General features: G+C 36.7%; 1 protein-coding gene across 1 annotated transcript in view; it reads left to right on the top strand.

Moving 5' to 3' along the window:
* Tbc1d15-17 (TBC1 domain family member 15/17) overlaps positions 1-22,124 on the top strand; it is a 331,818-nt gene that overhangs the window by 245,556 nt on the left and 64,138 nt on the right. The window contains exon 11 of the mRNA XM_090389001.1: positions 3,365-3,465. Coding sequence (XP_090245127.1) covers positions 3,365-3,465 — 101 coding nt within the window. The remainder of the gene's footprint in view (positions 1-3,364; positions 3,466-22,124) is intronic.

The following is a 22,124-nucleotide window of genomic DNA, read 5'->3' on the forward strand; positions in this document are numbered from 1 at the left end:
CCCTTATTATTTTTGACTGACAGTGAACAAATAAAAAAAAAAACATTTTAATGCACTGCCATAAAGCATAATGAGTGCGTGCTAATTTTAAATTCATGTTTTTCAACATGGTCAAACAATTATGTTATTGAAAATATGCTTACCTTGTTGGTCCTGTAGTTTTACATTTGACTGATAGTCAAAAATTTTCAATAGCAGAATCAAGAAAAACACTCAGTGAAAGGTTTGAGAGTTTCAGCTGTTTGGACGAAGTAGATGAAGGACATGTGGGGGTTTCAAGATCCTACATAAATATAATGTTATATAGTAAAATCTTGTTAATACAAACTCTGTTTATACAAAGTACTTGTTTATATGACGCATACCATTCCCCTGCAAAAGGATAGGCTTTTTATGTAAATACGTTTGTTTATTACAAAATTTGGTTAATACGTATTATAAAGTTCATTTTTACCCTGTGAGAAATAAATATTGTTATTTTGTGTGTTTAATACAAATCTTGGAACGGTTGTGTGATTATTGCCTCTGGCCATAAGGTTCCTTGCTTCCTGAAGGATGGCGCTGTGACTTCTTAGAATTTATTTTTGTTTGAAAAAAAGCAGTTTATGGTAGCTATAACGATAAGTGCACTCTGAAAAACATCATTGCAAAGCATGAGCTGTTAAATTAACAAAATAATAAAAATAGTTTTTATGAGTTGTTTACATTCACTCCCTCAGTCTCCACAGGATTAAGGTCAATTGCAAACATGGGATTAAGGTCAGTTGTTACACCAATTCAAAGAGTCTTTTGCTACAAGTACAGTATAATCTATTTTTTGTGCCATTTTATCTGAACTGATGTCTTTAAATTAATTTAATGTTTGTTTATATTAAATTTCATCTAGCAGTATTATGACGACAAAATGTAAACAGAAAGAATTAAGCCTGGAAATTAAACTGAAAATTATACAAGGGGCAGATATGATGGAACAAAGCAAAACAGACATTGCAATGGAATACAACATCCCTTTTATCCACTTTATCTACAATACTGAAAAAAACTTGAAGTGCAAAAAAAAAAACTAAGTTGAATCTTGACAAGACAGGTTTATTTTATAATTTGCTGCCAAACAAAATATTTGCTGTTTGAGGACAGTCTTGTCATGGTGTAAAATTAATAAACAAAAGACTCACTGTTCTGTTATGCTGCAATTCAGATGGCAGTACAAAACTATGCCACTTGTGATTGGTAAGTTTTCCAAGCCAAGATGTTTTAAAGAAGTTAACCAACTTCGCTGTGATTATGAGGCCAATAGAAGTGCTTTGCTTACGGTAAATTTTTCAGTCTTTTAGCATTAGCATTAGTAGAGGCATTTGATGCAAGAAAGCAAGCTTATGCAGCATCAGTCAAAAAAAAAAAAAAAAACCACTTCCACTTCACCCCTCTGTTCGTTCGAAATACCTGTCCAGCTGAGCCTTAAACTTATTTAGGCTATCAACTTCCACAACAAAGGATGGAAGTCTGTTCCACCAACCAACCACCCGCTGGCTAAAGGCAAATTTCCGCATGTCTATCCTACATCTGTCTTTTCTCAATTTGAATTTATGCCCTCTCAGGTGATTATTCTGAGCGAGAGGAATAATTCCATCAGCATTGAGCATGCTCAAACCATTCAAGGCTTTATACACCTCTATCAGATCACCTCGCTGGTGCCTAGTCTCCAGACACTGTAATTTGCAAAACTTAAGCCTTTCTTCGTCTTGGTTATCAAAAGTGGACAGAAAAATGGCTTCAGAAAAAAAGGAACGTTTGATTTTAGATTGTTGTACAGCACATTCTGCCAAGATACTTAAGTTTACAAATATATGGTTTTTTTACCTGTTGTTTTTACTTTCCAGCACTACTAGTTTTATGCAGCCACTGGATCAAGGCATTATTTATAACCTCAAGAGAGCATATAGAATCCGCCTGATAAGGTACTTATCCACAACATAGAAGAAGGGAACAATTTGCAGCCAAATTGGAATATTTTGGATGCTATCCATAATCTTGGTTTTGCATGAGACAGTATTTCATCAAGTGTAATAATCAAATGCTTCAGAAAGAGTGACTTTGGAGAGCATATCATTGATAAAAACATGGTCCATCAGATGAATGTGATAGCAATATTGAGGAATGGAGGAATTTGAAGGAGCATATTAATTTTGTTGGCTAATTTGAAGAGTTTGTGAAGGTGGATGATGAAGTTGCTACCAGAGCAATGCTAACACCAGAAGAGCTGCTGAGCACCAAGAAAAATGATGTTTTTGTTACTGAGTGACAACAGGTAAAGTGAAGAAGCATGCACTGCCATCTAAAAAAATGCCCAAAATGCATTGTGAGCATAATAGAGAATGTGTTTGCCTGCAGTAACTTTGAAACAACTATTACACATTTGATAATGTCTGTGCTGTAGTTACAATTGCTTAAAAGACAAACTTTGCAAACAAGATTAGATTCTTTCTTTAAATTAGATTAATTTATTAAAAAGTTAATGGTTTGTATATCTTCTTTTTTATTAAGATTGCAATTCTTTTTAGTGTGATACTAAGATATTGTATATATTAAAATATATACTGTACAATTTTTTCATTTCTGTTAATTTCTTTTCTTTAGAAATAAAATAAAATCTTTAAAAAATGTGTTTTTCCTATTACTGTATTATTAGACAAGACTTTTGTTTTTATTATTTTTTAATTTAATTATTTTTTTTATTAATTTAAATTAATTTATTTTTTTCATTTATTTTTGATATATTGTATGTACAAAAAAAAAGGTAAAATTGACACTTTTGGGGAATGAGGTTTGTTACTACAAACCTTATTATTACAAAACAGGAAAATTTAGTTCCCTTGAACTTTCTATTCAATGAGATTCAATTGTATATTAATTATATTATAAAGAGATAAATACTATAAAGAGATATCCAGTGTTATAATCCTTTTAATAACAAATGGCAATTATACAGTATTTATCTCTTTATGCAATGGAATTCAATACAACAGGCACATTTATTTTCAATTATATTATAATTAATATAATATGCCCATACTTAATTAGTCAGATATTTAGTTTGTAAAGCTATTAAAAGTAGTATATGTAGTATAATGGCTCATTGATTTGAAGATAATTACATTTATAATTAACTCTACATGTTGCCTGCTAAATTTGATAAAATTATAAATCACAGTAATACAACAGTAGTATCTTATTATTACTATTGATCTATTTACACACACACACACACACACTTAGAGAGAGAGAGATTATTAGTTAACTGGAAATTGATTTTGAGAAGCTGGTCCTGTGTATTTAAATTAGTTTATCTCTTATGTACTTCCAGGCTATGTACAAGGAATGAGTGACATACTTTCTCCCATTTTAGTTGTAATGCAAGATGAAGCTAATGCATTTTGGTGTTTTGCGCTGTTCCTTGAAAGAGTGGTAAGTGAACTGAGTGCTTACTTTGGGAACTGTCTGTATCCAAATTTTCTTAGTTCCGGATGAAAGCTTTTTGTCTAGAAATAAGAAATGGGGAAGAAAAAAAATGAGTAAACAATAATTTAGTCTTTGATTTTTCTCTCCTTATTTTTAATAAAAAAATTATGAAAGAATAACTGTTTGGTGTTCAGTCTAATTTTCATCAGTATATATTTTTTGCAGAAATATTCTTAGAAAGTAATATCTTTGGTGCAGTTTTCAAGCCTTGAGATATGTCTCTGGATGAATTTCAGAAATGGTTCAAAATTTCTCAGATTGATTGAACAGGATGCCCACAAAAGAATGACCTGCTGTTTCTTATTTTAATAATTCTAGAACAAATGAAAAGAAGCAGATGGAAATTTCAACATTGAATGTAGAATGTCAAGTTTTATAAGCATTATTACTAATTTTTATTTACACCCCCCCCCCCGACCACTGCCAGATGTCATGGATATCTGACAAGACAATGTTGCTACTGAATGTCCATTGTATATACATTTGCTAAAAACACTTTGGTAAATTAAATTGGATTACAATCTAGATGACCAAGCACTTCGGCAGAGAATGTGACAGCTGTCCAAACAGCATTTTTCTGAGACCCATTAAGACAAGATAACATTATCATCACCTTATTGAAGCTCACATGTAAACAAGTCTAACATCGAATGTGTGAGATCTATATTTCCCATTTAGTTGTATTGGTCAGAGACTCTGTACACTTTTAGCATTAGCAGTAGTTGAGGCATATGATGCAAGAAAGCAAGCTTATACAACATCAGCCAAAAAATAAAAAAAAAACCTTCCCATTTCACCCATCCTGTCACTCCAAATGTTTGTCTAGTTCAGCCTTCAATTTATTTCAGCTATCAACTTCCACAACAACAGATGGAAGTCTGTTCCAGCAACCCACTAGCTAAAGGCAAACTTCAGCACATATATTCAACAACTGTCTTTCCTCAATTTCAGTCTATGCCCCCTCTGGTTCTTAATCTGAGCAACTGGGAGTATTCTGTCAGCATTGAGCCTGCTCAAACCATTCAAGGCCTTATACACCTTGATTAGCTCACCTCACAGGTGCCTAGTCTCCAGAATCTGCAACTTGCAGAATTTAAGCCTTTCTTCGTAAGTGCATCCCTTTGTTCCTCTCACCAATCTTGTTGCCCTTCTCTGTACTCGTTCTAGCAACTCTATATCCTTCATAAAATAAGGCTTCCAGACCTGTATACAGTACTCAAGATGTGGCTTGACCATTGCCTTATACAAAGGGATGATCACCTCCTTGTCTCTGCTAGCAGAATTCATATATTTATAATTTACAAAACTCTATGACCTGCTCTGGCAGCCCATCTGCACTGCTCAGAAAACTTCATATCTGACTGCACAATTACCCCCAGGTCTTTTTCATTCTCTACCTACCTAGTGTAGTACCACAGAGTTGGTACGTTTCTCTTGGGTTACTGCTACCCATATATAGTGACACTGCATTTGTCAACGTTAAACTTCAGTTGACACTTCTCAGCCCATCTACCTAACTATTCTAGATTCTGTTGTAGTAGCATACTGTCTTTACTGTCATTAACAACCCTGCCAACCTTTGTATCATATGCAGACTTGGATATTAAGACTGATATACCTTCATCGATATCATTGATAAATACACAAAACAACAATGGGGGCCAGCACCGAACCCTGGGGGACTCTGCTAATAACATTAGTCCACATAGAGCAGTGTCCATTTATTACCCTCTCTGCTGTCTACCAACCCTTTATCCATTGCAGTAACTTGCCCTTAATGGCATACCACTCCAATTTGTACAGCAGTCTTCCATGTGCAACAGTATCAAAAGCTTTCCTGAAATCCAAGTATACGATATCAAGATTAGTTTTTGCATCCAGTTCCTTTGCTACCACATTGTAGTATCCAGTAAAATTGGTCATGCAAAACTTCCCCTTAACAAACCCATGCTGTGTCTGAGCTATTACTGCTGTCTTGTCTAGATGATCGGTATTTTCTCTGGAACAGAAGTTAAACTAACAGGTCTTTAATTATTTGTGTCACCCACCCTTTGAACCCCCTTTGTGAATTGTGATACATTTGTACATCTTCAGTCCATGGGGACCGCCCCTGACTCTAACGATGCTCTCATAATTATGGCTAAGGGTTTGCTTACTTCCCTTGCTGCCTCCTTCATTATAACTGGATAGATTCCATCTGACCTAGGTGCCTTTTTATGTTTAACCAACAATTTCTCCTCCACTTTGCTCTTAGTTATCACAAAATCATTTAGCTCCCTTTTAGAGTTTGATAAACTTCTGGCATTCCCCTCTTTGAATAATTCCTCATGTGTGAATGTAGATGCAAAATACTCATTCAGTTTATCAGCTACTTGAACAGGATGATCAATAGTCGAACCATCTGTTAAGTGGACCAATCTGATTCATCCCCTTCCTTCCTTCTAGAATTTACATAAGTAAAGAACTCTTTGCAGTTTTTCTTTGTGTCCTTTGCCAAAGATTTCTCATAATCTGGCTTCACCTGCCAAACCTCCTTTATGACTTGGTTACAGGCTAGCTTATATCTGCCATAGGCTTCTGTGTCACCTGATAATTTATATGCATCCCATGCATTTTTCTTTTCTGCCATGAGCATCACAAATTTATCCGGCATCCATTTAGGCTTAAACAGTATTTCTTAACCTTGAACAGTATTAGTTGGTATGAAAACCCCAGTAGCCTCCAAGATTAAGTCCCTGAAGGCTTCCCATTTAGAATTCACCGTTGGTAACATCATCAGTTGATCCCACTGAATAGAATTTAAAAACTGTCTGAGATCACTGTAGTCACCTTTACGAAAACAAAAACCTTTCCCTTTACCCTTAATGGTAGTTACATCTTTAAGTAAATTCCACATCTGGACACTGTGATCACTCTCACCTAGTGGTTCCTTTATCTGCAAATTCTTAATGCATGAATAATCACTGCTGATAATTGATCAAGGGTGTTACTCTTTCTGGTTGCCACTCGAAGATCATGTTGCTGTAGAAAACAATCCTCCAATAAATTCACAAAAGTCTCACTCGCACAGTGACAAATGCACAAGTTCCAGTCAATATCTGGAAAGCTAAAATTCCCCATTACAAGACATTCTGATTTACTGGCCCATTCTATTTCTCTGCACAACTATTCATTGTACTCATCAGAGCCATTAGGCCTATAATGTACCCCTGCTCTCATTTTCCCTTTCCCATTGTTTGTCACACCAAACAGACTCAACATTGCAACGTCCACTCATGTCAACTGGATGCACTTCCTTAAATACTTAAATTTTGTGTTTCTTAACTAACAGCATAACCCCTCCTCCTCCCTTTGTATCTTGTCTGTCCTTTCTGTACACATTGTACTCCCCAAATTCCAATTTTTCACTGTTTATGTGTGTGACACATGTCTCTGATATCCCAACAATATCTGACTTTTGATGTCTTGATGAGCACTTCAAATTCATCAATTTTATTTACTATACTTCTAGCATTAGTGTACATGCAAGTATACATGCACTTATTCTTACTCTTAGTTACCCTAACACAGCCCATGTATTTATTTGTTCCACTGTGACTCCCAACAGTCCTGGAAATCTCCAGCAATTTGCTCTCTAGACTGCTGCTCGTTACAATAGAATCAGTGCAAGAATCACTGTTGCCTCTGCCTGTGACTACCGTTAATCTTTTAGTCTGTGAATCCCTCTTATCTAGCAGTTTTCTGACCCACCTAACACTGCCTCGATAGCATCAGCAAATATTCTTGCACCCTTTCTATTTAAGTATATCCCATCCCTGTAGAAGCAGTCTCTCCTTGTTAGCAAGCATAGAATACGCTGAAAAAAATCCTACCCTGTGAGCCTTGCACAATCTCTCCAGGACCGAATTGATTGACAAGGCTCTCATCATATACTCCCTCCTATTGTGTCTGGGTTGTATTGCAGAAACTTTCAAATTTAACCGTAACTCGTGACTTTTTTCCAGCATTGACCTGTACTTGTTAAGTAAATCTGCAGATCTCTTACTCTTAAGGTCATTAATGCCAAAGTGTACACCTTTTCTGTCCTTAAAAGATGATACCTGCCCTATTCAAGGGTGCCATCAACTTTTGCCCCTGGCAGACATACCCTGGTCCTGTTCCACCTATCCTTTTTGCATAATATATTCCCTGACAATATAGTCACTGACAATAACTAGTTCCTGTGTGACCAGCACTTATGTACATAGCTTAAAATTAGTACATAGCTGAAATATATACATACTAATTGATATTTCTGTTCACTGACATTTTTTTTTATTGTAAAATTTAAAACAGTAAAAAAGATAAGCAATTATCTTTTTCTTAGTTCTTATTTGTGCATGCCGTATTCATCGTATAACGATGAATACGGCATGCACAAATTTCACAAGTGAGATACGGAGTAACAAGTTTACGAAGCTTAAAAAATGTCAAAAGTCAAATGTGTGAGAGCTATATTTCCCATTTATACCCTAGTTATATTGGTCAGAGACACACTTGTCATTCGCTGTATTCACAAGATAAGCGATATTTTAGGCTGAATCACACTTCCAAGAGCTCACATTTTTCTGTTCGAACAGAAATTTGGTGAGGTAGGATAGCGTGAGCAGAGGAGCACATTTCTGAATGTCACTACCATAAAACAATAAAAACAATTTGCAGTTCCTGGTTTATTAGGTGTTTCTTTTAGTGCAATCTAATTATAAACAGGTAGTAAACTTGATCTTCTTGCATTGGCAATAATACTGATAGTTGGAATTCTGTGGGTTTTTAGATTATTATGGTGAAATGTTTTCACTTTCATCAAATCTTCAATCATATAAAAAAACAAATAAATTTTCAGAATCTTCTCTTCATTCCTATTTTTTAATCTTCATAAACTTGAGGCAATAAATAAAGATAAGCAATCAATAATGATGAACATGGCACACGCAAACTGCACAAGTGAAATACTCTGTATCTCAATTGCGCAGTTTCCGTGTGCCATGTTCATCATTATTGATTGTTTATCTTTTTTAGTGTTTTAAAATTTACAATCCAAAAAAAAAAGTCAGTGAACAGAAATATCAATTAGTTAGTATGTATCATCATCATCAGCCATTATCCTAATTCTCAAGAAAAAATGATGTCAAGGAGAAGGAGGTACATGACAAAACAGTCTTGGAACTCTTTGCTGAGGAGGAAATGGACACAAGACAGCATCCATACTTCCCCAAAAAAAGATAAATCCAAGACTGACAAAAGTAAGCCCTCAGCACCTTGGAAGGCACCTGATGGACCCACCAAGCCAAAATAATGGCAAAATTCCTACAATGTAATTGTTGGTGAAATACTGATGACATGCCCTCCTGCAAAAGCACAAGCCAGTCTGCTTTTGCTTGCAGGAGACTTACCTAAAGGCAAATTTTTCATAAGTACAGAATTGTGGATGGTCCTGCTCATGGAGGAGGAGCCATCCTTGTGGGCAACCAGGCCCCAGTTCAGACTTTTCTACTTACAACCAGCATAGAGGCTGTTGCAGTTTGCCTTACAGTGGGTTTTTGTTAACCATTTGTTTTATTTATTTGCCACCTGGGACTGACATATCCCAGAAAGACCTTGATGATCTTGTAATGCAGTTGCCTCTCCCTTTCTTATTTCTTATGGATTTTAATGGGCATAACACACCCAGTGGGGTAGTGCTAATATTAATGGAAGGGGATGAGTCATAGAGCATATGCTCAATGACCTTTCCCTTCAGGAGCCTATCAATGATGCAGTCATATACATCACAGAAAATATCATCCAAGAGCTGCAAAAGCCATTCCATAAACATCTACATGGTTTCCACCTTTTCCCAAACCATGGTAGAATTCACAATGCACAGCAGCAAAAAACACTCAAAACAAAGCATGAAATATAGCTCCTACAGTTTGACATGTTTACATGTGAGCTCCCATGAGGTGATAGTGTGTGTGTGTGTGTGTGTGTGTGTGTGTGTGTGTGTGTGTGTGTGTGTGTGTGTGTGTGTGTTAGTCGTCTGATGGCACCGGGGATTTCCCCCATCTCCGCATTGTATTCTTTGTAAGTGACACAGAACTCTGAAGGCCAGAGATTTAAAAAGTGTGCCAGGGGAGTGGTTTGTTATGTTCTGTTGTTTTTCTGACCATTTAGCTGTTGGGCCCCTATTGGGACCCACCGTTGCCCACACTTTGCCACAAGGAGGTAGGTTAGGCACCCAGTAGATTATTTAAGTACTCTGGCAGGTCCTGCCACCTATTTCTTCAGGATTTCAGTGGCAAGGCCTATATATATATATATTAGCATAATGAAGTAGTTAAAAAAAATAGTAAGAAAATAAATATAAATTTTAGTCTCACCTTTTCTTCTCCCTCCTTGTTGATTAATCATTGTTTAATTTATTATTTTCGCTCAACAGTTTTGCCATGCTACTGGCATTAATTTTGATTTAATATTTAATATCAGTTTTATATATATATAATGTATAACTGATATTGAAGAGCTGCTCACAGTGGAAAGAATACTGTGAGCAGCTCTTCCAAGCACATTCTGGCACTAATGATCTGCCACCCCCTTTTCAAGAGTGTGATCTTGAACCAATTCCACTGAAGGAAGAAGACGAAAAAGCCATCAGAGAACTAATGTGTGGCAAGTCACCTGGAATTGATGAAATCCCAGCGGAATTGATTAAAGCTACAGGTGTGAAGGGTGCCGAGTTTTTTCATAAAATGATTGGAAAAATTTGGGAAACGGGATGGTGGCCATCAGATTGGAAGGAATCAATTTTCATTCCCTTACCAAGAAAAGGAGATCTGAAAATTTGCTCAAATTACAGGACTATTAGCCTAATTTCTCAAGCTATCAAGATTCTTCTTAAAATAATATTAAATAGAATCTTAAGAAAACTTGAAGAAATGCCAGAAGAGCAACAGGTTTCAGAAGGGTTAGAGGAACCAGAGATCAGATCTTAAGCCTACGACTGATTATAGAAAAATGATAAGAATTCAATATTCCAGTCATTTTGCGTTTTATAGATTATGCAAAAGCATTTGACACGGGAAACAATGACTATTATGGTTTTCCCAATCCACATAATTCAGCTGATTAAGCTACTGTACCAGGAATGGGAAGGAACTGTGAGAATGAACATGGGAAACACGGACTTTTTTACAATAGGTAATGGTATCAGGCAGGGCTGTATTTTGTCACCTCACCTTTTTAATCTTTAAGCCGAAGTTATCATGTATGAAGCTTTGGAAGATTTAGAGACTGGCATCAAACTTGGAGGACTGAAGATAAACAACCTTCATTATGCAGATGATACTGTGCTAATTTGTAATTCTAAGGATCATCTTAAAGAAACTCTGAGGAGTGTATGTGAAGCAAGTAAGAAAAAAAGGATTGTTTCTGAATGTGTGTAAAACTAAAATTATGGTGATTTGCGATAATCTTGATTCCAGTAAGGTGAAGGTTAATGGGCAAGATATCGAAGAAGTTGATGAATTTAATTACTTAGGGTCAAGAATAAATAAAAATAGTGACTGCTCAAATGACATAAAGAGATGACAGGCAATTGCTAAAACGTTGGTCACTGATCTGATAAAATTATGGAGAGATCATGATCTGTCCCTATAGACGAAACTGAGAATCATTGATTTGTTAATTTTTCCAGTTACCACTTATGGATGTGAAGGATGGAATCTGAAAAGAGTTGACAGGAAGAAAATTGACACATTTGAAATGTGGTGTTACAGGAGAATACTGCATATTTTTTACTTGGATCGAAGAACAAATGAATGGGTATTGAATAAAATTGGCAGGCCTAAAATTCTTCTTCATAGCATCAACAAAAGAACACTCAAGTTTTTTGGTCATATAGTAAGAAGGGAAAACTTTCTGTTGAAGAATATAATGGAAGGAAAAACCGAGGGGAAGAGGTGCAGAGGAAGACCTGCAACTAGGTGGAAGGATGGGATCAGTGAACTTCTGGGCATGACACTTTGCATGGCTGCTCGTATAGCACACGATCGATGCAGTTGGAGGAATTTGTTGGTGGCCACAACAGATCCTCAGGGAGCTATGTGACTGGAAGATGAATATATATATATATATATATATATAAGGGGGATGAATACTAGAATTTGGAAAGGCCGAAAGAGGTTTAGGAGAAAGCGGTTGGATTTTTTGAGGCTGATTAGAATTTGGCAGCATTGTTAAAGGAGTACTCAGTGTCGGTTTAGTTATAGTGAAGTGGGGGGAGACTGGAGACTGGCAGAAACAGGTAGAAAAATGGGGACGATAGAGTAGTCATCCCCAAAGACATCAGTGGGGACAAGTCCCACCAGGCGCAGTATGGAGGAGGCATGGAGGGAAGGACACAAACCTGTCTCCTCCCTCCACTGCCTGGGGATGGGGTTTAAAAGAGAACCAGATTAGAGTACCCAGTTCAGATCTCCAAATGGCATGCTGGCAGCAAAACTGCAGTATGGCTTCATCGGTGATGGTTTGTCGGGTCCATGACTTGTTGAATCCGGTAGGAAGGTCAAACCTCCCATCCCGCTCTGGCTGTGGGATGTTAGCTGGCAGTGGGGAACCCACCAGGTTCGGGGGGGGGGGGGGGAGACGCACATTTACTTCATTCATAATCTGCATTTTCAGTCTACTTGCATTCTATTTTTATGCTTTTTTCCCCTTATAGTTTATAATAATTCCCCCCCCCCCTTAAGTTATTTATATATATATATATATATATATATACACACAGGTGACTCCTGCTTAATGCTGATGATTCGTTCCGGAAAAACAGAGCGCTAAGTAAATCTGCGCTAAGCGAGTGCCGCATTCCCATAAGGTAACATATGTATTTGTGAGTTGCGGTCAGTGCCATAGGATATTTCCTAATCAATAATAAACGGTAGTGAAAAGATGCACAAATGTCGGTCAAAATATTTAATATTCAAATATTTGTACATATAAAATATTCTGCATTACATACGTATATAATTATGTGGTAACTACTTATGTATCAAAATTAAAACTTAAAATTCCAATTAAAATCACGAATTTAATTGATCTAAATTTATTTAATTTAATTGATGAATTTAATCAAGAAAAATGTGTCTATTTTGGGTTGAACTTTGGCCCTCTTCCAAATAAACTAAAAGGGATATTAATTTTAAATCCCCCGCAGCGTTACCACCCAACAATAAAGTCAACCGATCCTTCGCCGCTTTGAAACCTGGCACGTTTTTATTCCTTTCAATATGAAACTTCTTTTAGGCATTCGTTTCCACAAAAGTCCTGCTTCATGTATGTTAGAAACTTGTTGAGAAGTATAACACATAATATCCCTCTTCAATAACTTTAGCAAGTTCTTTTTTGAAAGTTTTGGCTCCTTAATCTGCACGTGCAGCTTCTCCCTGGATTTTAAATCTATTCAATCAGCCCTTACTAGTTTTAAATGGTTCCACATTTTTTTTTTTATTTTAGGTGAATCTCTCTCTCTTTTTTTTTTTTTTTTTTTTTTTTTTATAATATTTAACTTAACTGAATTCTACATTGGATATTATCTTCAATAAAATCCTAATAGCCGGCCTATCCCTAGTTGCTTGCAATGGAACAGCTATCTTTCCTGCTGCTAAAATTAATTCTCTATTTTTTTTATAATTGTTCTTACAGTTAAACTTTCAAGTCCTAAATTATGGCACACATCCGCTTGTCTTTGACCGGAATCAATTCACTTCAAAACGTCTAATTTAATTTTCAAATTCAGTCTTTTTCTTACATTTATAGTCTTCGCACTGTGCCCAGACGTTGTTGCTTTTTCATTCTTGTTGGCCATTATTAACTCTTCGAAAATGTAACTGTGTTAGTTGCATTAATTACGATACGATGTTCGAGTAAACTGTCTGTTACGCAAGATGTCTAAGTACTGAGTGATGACTAGACTTCGGATAAATGCATATAGCGCAAATATTACAAGCAATATACTTGGATAATTTTTTAAAATGTTGATCTCGGAACTGCGCAACAAGTCACTGTACTGCAACTAAATTAGCACGTGAGAAAATTTCACTGAGCATGGGAAAATTTCTCAAGTCGGCATGGGAAACGTTTTAATGCTGTTTTGATATTCATTTTAAAGCTATCGACTCCATCAAATGAAACAATTTCGTTAAATATGCCAAAAATGCAATCTGTAAAAGGCGTTATAGTGATCTGAGACAACATTATAGTCAGATATAGGTTATAATATAAGAACAGCATTATAGCGAATCAGCGTAAAGCAAACCGCGTTATAAAGGGGGCCTACTGTATATATATATATATATATATATATATATATTAGTAAAATAATAAGAGGAGTTTACCTCAATATAGTACGCAGAACACTTCGGTAAGATACCCTCCAGAAATTAAAATGGAAAAAACGAAAAAATCGACAACTTACCGGTACATTAGAGTAAAATATAAATAATTAAATAATCAATTTAACACAATTAAAAATCAAATTAATGCAATTAAAAGAATCTAACGAAAATATTCAAAACGATTTTCCTTCCTGAAGCTGATTTTCCTTCCTGAACGCTTCTGGAGGGTATCTTACGGAAGTGTTCTGCATACTATATTGAGGTAAACTCCTCTTATTATATTATTTTACTAATATTATTATCAATGTAGAACATATTGAGTATTACAGCTCTGATTCATACTATCTAATATATATATATATATATTTTTTTTTTTTTTTTTTTTTCTTTTTACTCAGTCATTCATCTTTCTCACACACTGGGGGGGGGGGTGCTATGGTGTGTAGTGTAATTTAAATACTAATGCTTAATAATTAAACTTAAATAATAAAGAATTTGAAAGATTAAAACTAAGTTTAGTGTGAACTTAACTTTAACATTTATGATTTGTGTTCTTTTTCTTATACACACTCTCATTCATTCTTCTGGCTTTCATTTCATTTGTTCAACTCTTGCTTTCTGCACTGCACTATCTGGGCACCTAAATTTACTATTATTCTTCATTTGTGGTTAAGGCCTAGCCGCACGTTTTTTGCAGGCTAGGGGAGAATGCAGTTGTAGTGTTGTTAGTAAATGTTTGTTAGTGTATATAAAGTAGTGTAAGTTATTATTAACTTTGTATTCTTTCAGCCAATTACATTTGCTCTTCCACTCATTCACTGTCTTTCCCCTTGTGCTGGGTCCATCTTTCTTTCACCAAGACTGACATTTATTCTCTTTTACCATAATTCCTAATTCACTCTTTCATTCTTCTTTCGTTCTACATTGCATCCTCTTGCTACCAGCTTAATGATATTTTTCAGCTAATCTGCTTCCCTGGCTGCCTGTACATCTCCCTCCCCCACGTGGTTACCTATTTGGTGTCGGGCTCCAGCTTCATACACATGGTAGGGTAGTCCTAAGGGGTACCCAGGTCAATCCGGTTTTGTCATGTTAGAGTGCAGGATACTGCTGTCCTTACAGAGGTGATAGTGTATTTCTGCCTTTAGAGTCACTTACATGAACCCACATAAACTGCTCATTCCAAAGTTACTATGCACGAAATTGTTTAAAACTGCACGCATACAAACTTCATGCTGCTCTGTAGTTCGATAGGGGTTTGGAGCCAGCACATTGACTGTGCAAACAAAGCATTTACATATCAAATAGTATGGTGTGTTGACTGTCTTTAAAAGTTCCAGCTGCAAATTAAAAGCTTCAAAAAAGCATAAATGTTTTGCAATTTTATTTACTTAATTGTGATATTATATTGTACTTTATAAGTAGCTTTATAGTTCTGGTTATGCTGTTTTTTTTTTAATTTGGATTGAATTTTTGTAGGTTATTACTTAATATACGAAAACCGTTGTTTCGTTCAAATCTTGCGGACATTGTTATAGTAGAGAGTGAGTGATAAGGAAATCAAAATTTTAATTGTAGTAAATAGGTTACTCTATCGTAAAACTAGACAGTGTAATATGTATCACTGCATTTAGGAATCTATTATAGTGTAGTATTGATAATTAATTAATTAAATTTATTAATCTTATTAATTTTCATTTTTAATCAGTAGTATTCTATATCATGCCCCAGACTAGAGCAGCTAAACAACGCTTAGCGGGCACAAAGTGGTAGGAGTGCTGTGACTCGGGGAAGAACTGAGGGGGACAATTCTCCAATGCATCACAGCCTGAGAAATGTTTACGGAACTTTCTGGAGCAGGACATAATCTAGCCAAGGAGGATGTCTTTGTGTGTGTGGTAGGTACAGAGTGTCAAGAATGGCAGGGTGCCAAATCAGCATTCTGATGGGCGCTTATGAGAATTTGAAGAGTCGGGTAGTTGACCTTGAAGGTATTAAAATGGGGGACCCATCAAGCTATCAGCTGTCTGACACAACACCAGACCGGACTCTGTGCATCAGGCAACAGCAGCAATCTCCAAGGCAGAATGTGTTGGTCCCACAGGAGTTACTTATTCATAGAGAGACTCTATTGTCAGGGAGATGGGTAATTAGTTCAGGCATACGATACAAGATAGCAAGCTTATACAGCATCAGCCAAAAAAAAAAAAAAAAAAAAAACTTCTATTTCACCTCTCCACTTGTTCCAAATGCCTGTCCAGCTCAGTCTTAAATTTATTTACGGCTATCAACTTCCACAACAAATGATGGAAGTCTGTTCCACCAATCAACTATCCGCTGGCTAAAGGCAAATTTCCGCACATGTATTCTACAACTGTCTTTCCCCAATTTGAATCTGTGTCCCTCAGGTTCTTAATCTGAGCAAGAGAAAGAATCCCATCAGCATTCAGCTTACTCAACCCATTCAAGGCCTTATACACCTCAATCACATCACCTCGCAGGTGCCTACTCTCCAGGTGCTGCAATTTGCAGAACTTAAGCTTTTCTTGGTAAGAGCACCCCTTTGTTCCCCTCACCAATCTTGTTGCCCTTCTTTGTACTCATTGAAGCAGCTCTACACCCTTCCTAAAATGAGGCCCCCAGACCAGTACACAGTACTCAAGGTGTGGCTTGACCATTGCCTTCTACAAAGGGATAATCACCTCCTTGTCCCTGTTAGCAAAATTCATATATATCATTGACAAGACTCCATGACTTGCCCTGGCAGTCCCCCTGCACTGATCAGCATATTTCATATTTGACTACACAATTACCCCCAGGTCTTTTTCACTTTCCACTTCCCTGAGTGTAGTACCACAAAGTTGGTATGTTTCTCTTTGTTTATTGCTACCCATATGCAGCACTTTGCATTTGTCAATGTTAAACTTCAGTTGCCACTTTTCAGCCCATTTGTCCAACTTATCTGGATCCAGTTGGAGTAGCATACTGTCTTTACTGTAGTTAACAACCCTGCCAACCTTTGTATCATCTGCAAACTTGGACATTAAACCTGATATACCTTCATCAATATCATTGATAAATATACAAAATAAATATACATTGATAATGGGCCCAACATCGAACCGTGGAGAACTTCGCTAATAACATTTGTCCACGAAGAGCAGTGTCTATTGATTACCACTCTCTGTCGTTTCTCACTCAACCATCCCTTTATCCATTGTAGCAACTTACCCTTAATGCCATACCTCTCCAATTTGTACAGCAGTCTTCCATGTGCAACAGTATCGAAAGCTTTCCTGAAATCCAAGTATATGATATCAAAATTATTTTTAGCATTCAGTTCCTTTGTGACCACATCATAGTATCCAATCAAATTGGTTAGACAAGACCTCCCTTTAACAAACCCATGCTGTGTTTTAACTATTACTGCAGTCTTGTCTAGATGATCCTGCAATGCTTCTTTAACCAGTGATTCCATTATTTTCACTGGAATCCAAGTTAAACTTAACAGGTCTATAGTTACCTATCTCACCTTTTGATGAATCCCCTTTGTGAATTGGTGATATATTTGCACACCTCCAGTCCAGGGGGACCTACCCTGAGTCCAAGGAAGCTCTCATAATTATGGCTAATGGTTTGCTTGCTTCCTTTGCTGCCTCCTTTAATATAACTGGATAGATCCTGTCCACCCCAGGTGACTTTTTTATGTTTAATTTCAACAGTTTCTCCTCCACTTTCCTCTCAGTTATTACAAAATTATTTAGTTCCCTGTTAGTTTGATAAACTTCTGGCACTCCCCTCATTGAATACATTCTCGTGTGAATGTAGATGCAAAATACTCATTCAGTTTATTAGCTACCTGAGCATGATCATCAATAGTCAACCTATCTATGTTAAGTGGTCCAATCTGATTCATCCCTTTCCTTCTAGAATTTACATAAGTAAAGAACTCTTTGCATCCTTTGCCAAGGATTTCCTCCTAATCTGCCTTCGCCTGCCTTTACATCCTTTGTGACTTGATTACAGACTAGTTTATATCTGCCATATATGTCACCTTTGCTTTCTTGCATCACATGCCACTACTACTATCTGATACTTTATATGCATCCCATACATTTTTCTTTTCTGTCACAAGCCTCATTAGTTCATCTGACATCCATTTAGGCTTAAACCTTGAACAGTATTTCTTAGTTGGAATGAATAGCCTAGGTAGCCTCCAAAATTAAGTCTCTGAAGGCTTCCCATTTAGAATTCAACGTTGGTAACATTATCTGTTGATGATGTTACCAACTTTTTTTGGCTGATGCTTATGCAGCATGAGCCAAAAAAAATACAAAACCTCCCATTCACCCATCCATTCATTCCAAATGCCAGTCTAATTCAGCCTTAAATTTATTTAACACGTTGACTGCCAAGGCTTATTTAGGTAAACTGGTCTCCGACGCCAATTTGAGTTAGGCATGTTAAATTATTCAAAACACAAATTTTAATATATATTCATCACCAAATTATTGTTGTGAAAAAAAAAAAAAAGCATTGTGAATTATCTCGTAGTTGGTGTATGTAATAGAAAATTCTTCGCGGCAGCCAACTACGTGTTAACTCGATTAAATCAGACGTGTTGTAACTTGCAGATTTCTCTGTATATGAATCTGTGCTGTGCATAAATCCGCTGCAATGACACAGACTTTGCCATGTACGTCGTATTTAGTACTTTGTTACGTACTAAAAAGAACCTAAAACATGGATAAGAAGAGACCACTGACCGAAGAAGAGCTTGAGCTCTATGCTAATATGAGTAACTCGGAATTTGAAGAGTTTTTTGACGGTCATATGGTCCTGGTTCGTAGAGTGATCGAATCAAATGCTCTCGTATTATTCAGCGCTAAGAAAAACCATCAGATGTCCGAAAAAAACTGCATTACATATTATAGAAATATATATGCATAACGCATACACCCTTTTCTATCAAGTTACGGGTTTCTCTGAATTTCAGACATTTTATGGTGGAACCCGTAACTTGACGGAAAAGTTACATTGATTCTTTGATTGGAGAAAAAATAAAATTCAAAACATTCCAAAGAAGATTAGATTTGAACATAAAATTCATTATTTAGAATTGGTGGTATAGCCAACAATTGAAAATTGTTGGCTATACCACCAACTGAAAAAAACCCACGCCTGACTAAGCCATGTCGAGTATGTACAAGAAATAAAAAAAAAAGCGCCACAGAACATGCTATTTTATTTCTTTTTGTGAATAGCTTGTGTTTTCTGACACTATGGTTGATTTTTCATTCTTATCCCAGAAGCCAATCATCCATCAGTTGCACATATTTGCTACAAATATACTCATAGCTGCACCTGAAAGGAAAGTCATACCAGTCCGAGTTAACTCGTAGTTGGCGTACTGGGCCAGATCGCCAAGTATGAATTAACTCGTAGTCGGCATTCAACGTGTTAAACTATCAACTTCTGCAACAAGACAGGTTCCAGCAATCAACTACCTGCTTGCTAAATGCAAATTTCTGCACATCTATTCTACAACCATCTTTCCTCAATTTGAATCTATCACCCGTCAGGTTCATAATCTGAGCAAGAGGAAGAATCCCATCAGCATTGAGCTTGTTCATCCCAGTTAGTGCCTTACACACCTCAATTAGATCACCTTGCAGATGCCTAGTCTCCAGGCACCGCAATTTGCAGAACTTAAGCCTTTCTTGGTAAAAGCACCCCTTTGTTCGCGTCACCAATCTTGTTGCCCTTCTTTGTACTCGTTCCAGCAACTTTGCAGCTTTCCTTAAATGAGGCCTCCACACCTGTACGCAGTACTCTAGGTGTGGCCTGTCCATTCCCTTGTACAATGGGATAATTATCTCCTTGTCCCTGCTAGCAAAATTCCTATATCATCGACAAGACTCCATGACCTGCTCTGGCAGCCCTTCCGCACTGCTCACTGAACTTCATATCTGACTGCACAATTACCCCAGGTCTTTTTCACTCTCTACTTCCCTGACTGTAGTATCACACAGTTGGTACGTTTCTCTTGAGATACTGCTACCCATATGTAGTAATTTGCAATTGTCAGTGTTAAACACTAGTTGCCACTTCTTAGCCAGTTTGGCCAGCTTATCTAGATCCTGTTGCAGTACCATGCTGTCTTTATTGTCGTGAAAACCCTGCAAACTTGGACATTAAATCTGATATACCTTCATCAATATCAATGATGAATACAAAAAACAACAATTGGCCGAGTGCCGAACCCTCTGGAATGCCACTAATAATACTCCACGAAGAGCAGTGTCCACTGATTACCACTCTCTGTCATATTTTGTCTCCCACTCAAACATCCCTTTATCCATTGTAGCAACTTGCCCTTAATGGCATGCTGCTCCAATTTGTACAGCGGTCTTCCATGCTTTCCTGAAATCCAAATATATGATATAAGAATTATTTTTTGCATCCACTTCCTTTGTTACCACATCATAGTATCTAATCAAATTGGTCAGACAAGGCTTCCCTTTAACAGACCCATGTCATTTCTTAACTATTACCGCAGTCTTGTCTTTTCTGAAGATTCTTAATGCATGAAGAATCACTAATGATAATCAGATGAAGAGTATTACTCCCTCTAGTTGCCTCCTGAACATGCTGCTGTAGAAAAAAATCATCCAATAAATCCGCAAATGCCTTGTTAGTGCATGAGTGACCAACCCACAAATTCCAGTCAATCTCTGGGAAATTGAAATCCTCCATTATAAAACACTCTGATTTACTGCCCCACTCTATTTCTCTGCACAATTGCTCATTAGATTCATTAGGCCTATAACACACACACCTACTCTCGTTTTTCCTTTCCCAGTGCTTATGTCACACAAAACAGACTCAACATTGCATTGTCCACCAACATCAATGGGATGCACTTCCTTAGATTGTGTGTTCCTTAACTAACAGCATAACCCCCTCCTACCTTCCTGCCCTATCTATCCTTTCTGTACACATTGTACTCCCCAAATTCGAATTCTGCCCTGCTTATGTCTTTGTGACACCACGTCTCTGATATCCCAACAATATCTGCCTTTGATGTCTAGCACTTCAAGCTCTTGACTAGCACTTCAAGCTCATCAAATTTATTAACTATACTCCTGGCATTGGTGTACATACAACTGTTTCTACTCTTAGTTACCCTAACACAGCCCATGTATTTACTTGTTCCACTATGACTGCCAGCATTCTTGGAAGACTGCTGCTTATTCTAATAGAAGCAGTGCAAGAATCACTTTTGCCTCTGCCCGGCCACTGTTAACCTTTTAGTTTTCCGACCCGCCCAACACTTCCTCGATAGCATCAGCAAATATTTTTAGTATTTGCTGTATATTTGTATATTGTATATACAGTGGATTCCGGTTATTTGGGCCACCAGTTAATCGGGGCAGCCGTTTATTTGGGGCAAATCTTAAAAAACAAAAACCAATCGAGAAAATAGCCAGGGTTTACTTCACTTAATTGGGACAAAATGCCGTTTAATCGGGGCAGGAGACCTCAGCACTGGAGGTATTACCCTACGATTGTCTCCGACCGTACCACGTACTTCAGTCGGATTTCTGGAGGTCACAACCATAAAACAATAAAAACAATTAGCAGTCACCTGTTTATTGGGCTTTTCTGTTAGTGAAAGTTATCATAAACGGACAGTAAACTCGATCTTATTGAATTTGCGATAATACCGACAGCTGGAATTCTGTGGGTTATTAAGGTGAAATGTGTTTACACTTCCATGAAATCTTCAATAAAATAAAAAAATTAATTTTCAGATCTTCTCTTCATTCCTATTTTTAAAGTTTCGTAATTTGTTACTCCGTTCTCACTTGCGCGTATCGTGTTACTTGCAATTTGTGTGTGCCGTGTTCTTTGTTATTGATTGCTTATCTTTTTACAGTTTTAAATATTAACCCCCACCCACAAATGACATTGAACAGAAATGTCAACTAGTTTAGTTAGTATGTACATATTATAGTACGTATTAATTATTCCGATTATCACGTATATTCTTCCGATTATCACGTATATTCTTCCGATTTTCACGTATCATTTAATTTTTTAATTGGTAAGGTAATAAAGAGTAAATCTGTGCTTAATATATCTTTGCTTTTATAGCCTGTGGATAATATTCCTCATATTTTCTCTAATTAGAAT

Source organism: Mastigoproctus giganteus, chromosome 14, assembly GCF_048544385.1.
Source record: "Mastigoproctus giganteus isolate SK-2022 chromosome 14, ASM4854438v1, whole genome shotgun sequence".
Taxonomy (NCBI): Eukaryota; Metazoa; Arthropoda; class Arachnida; order Uropygi; family Thelyphonidae; genus Mastigoproctus; species Mastigoproctus giganteus.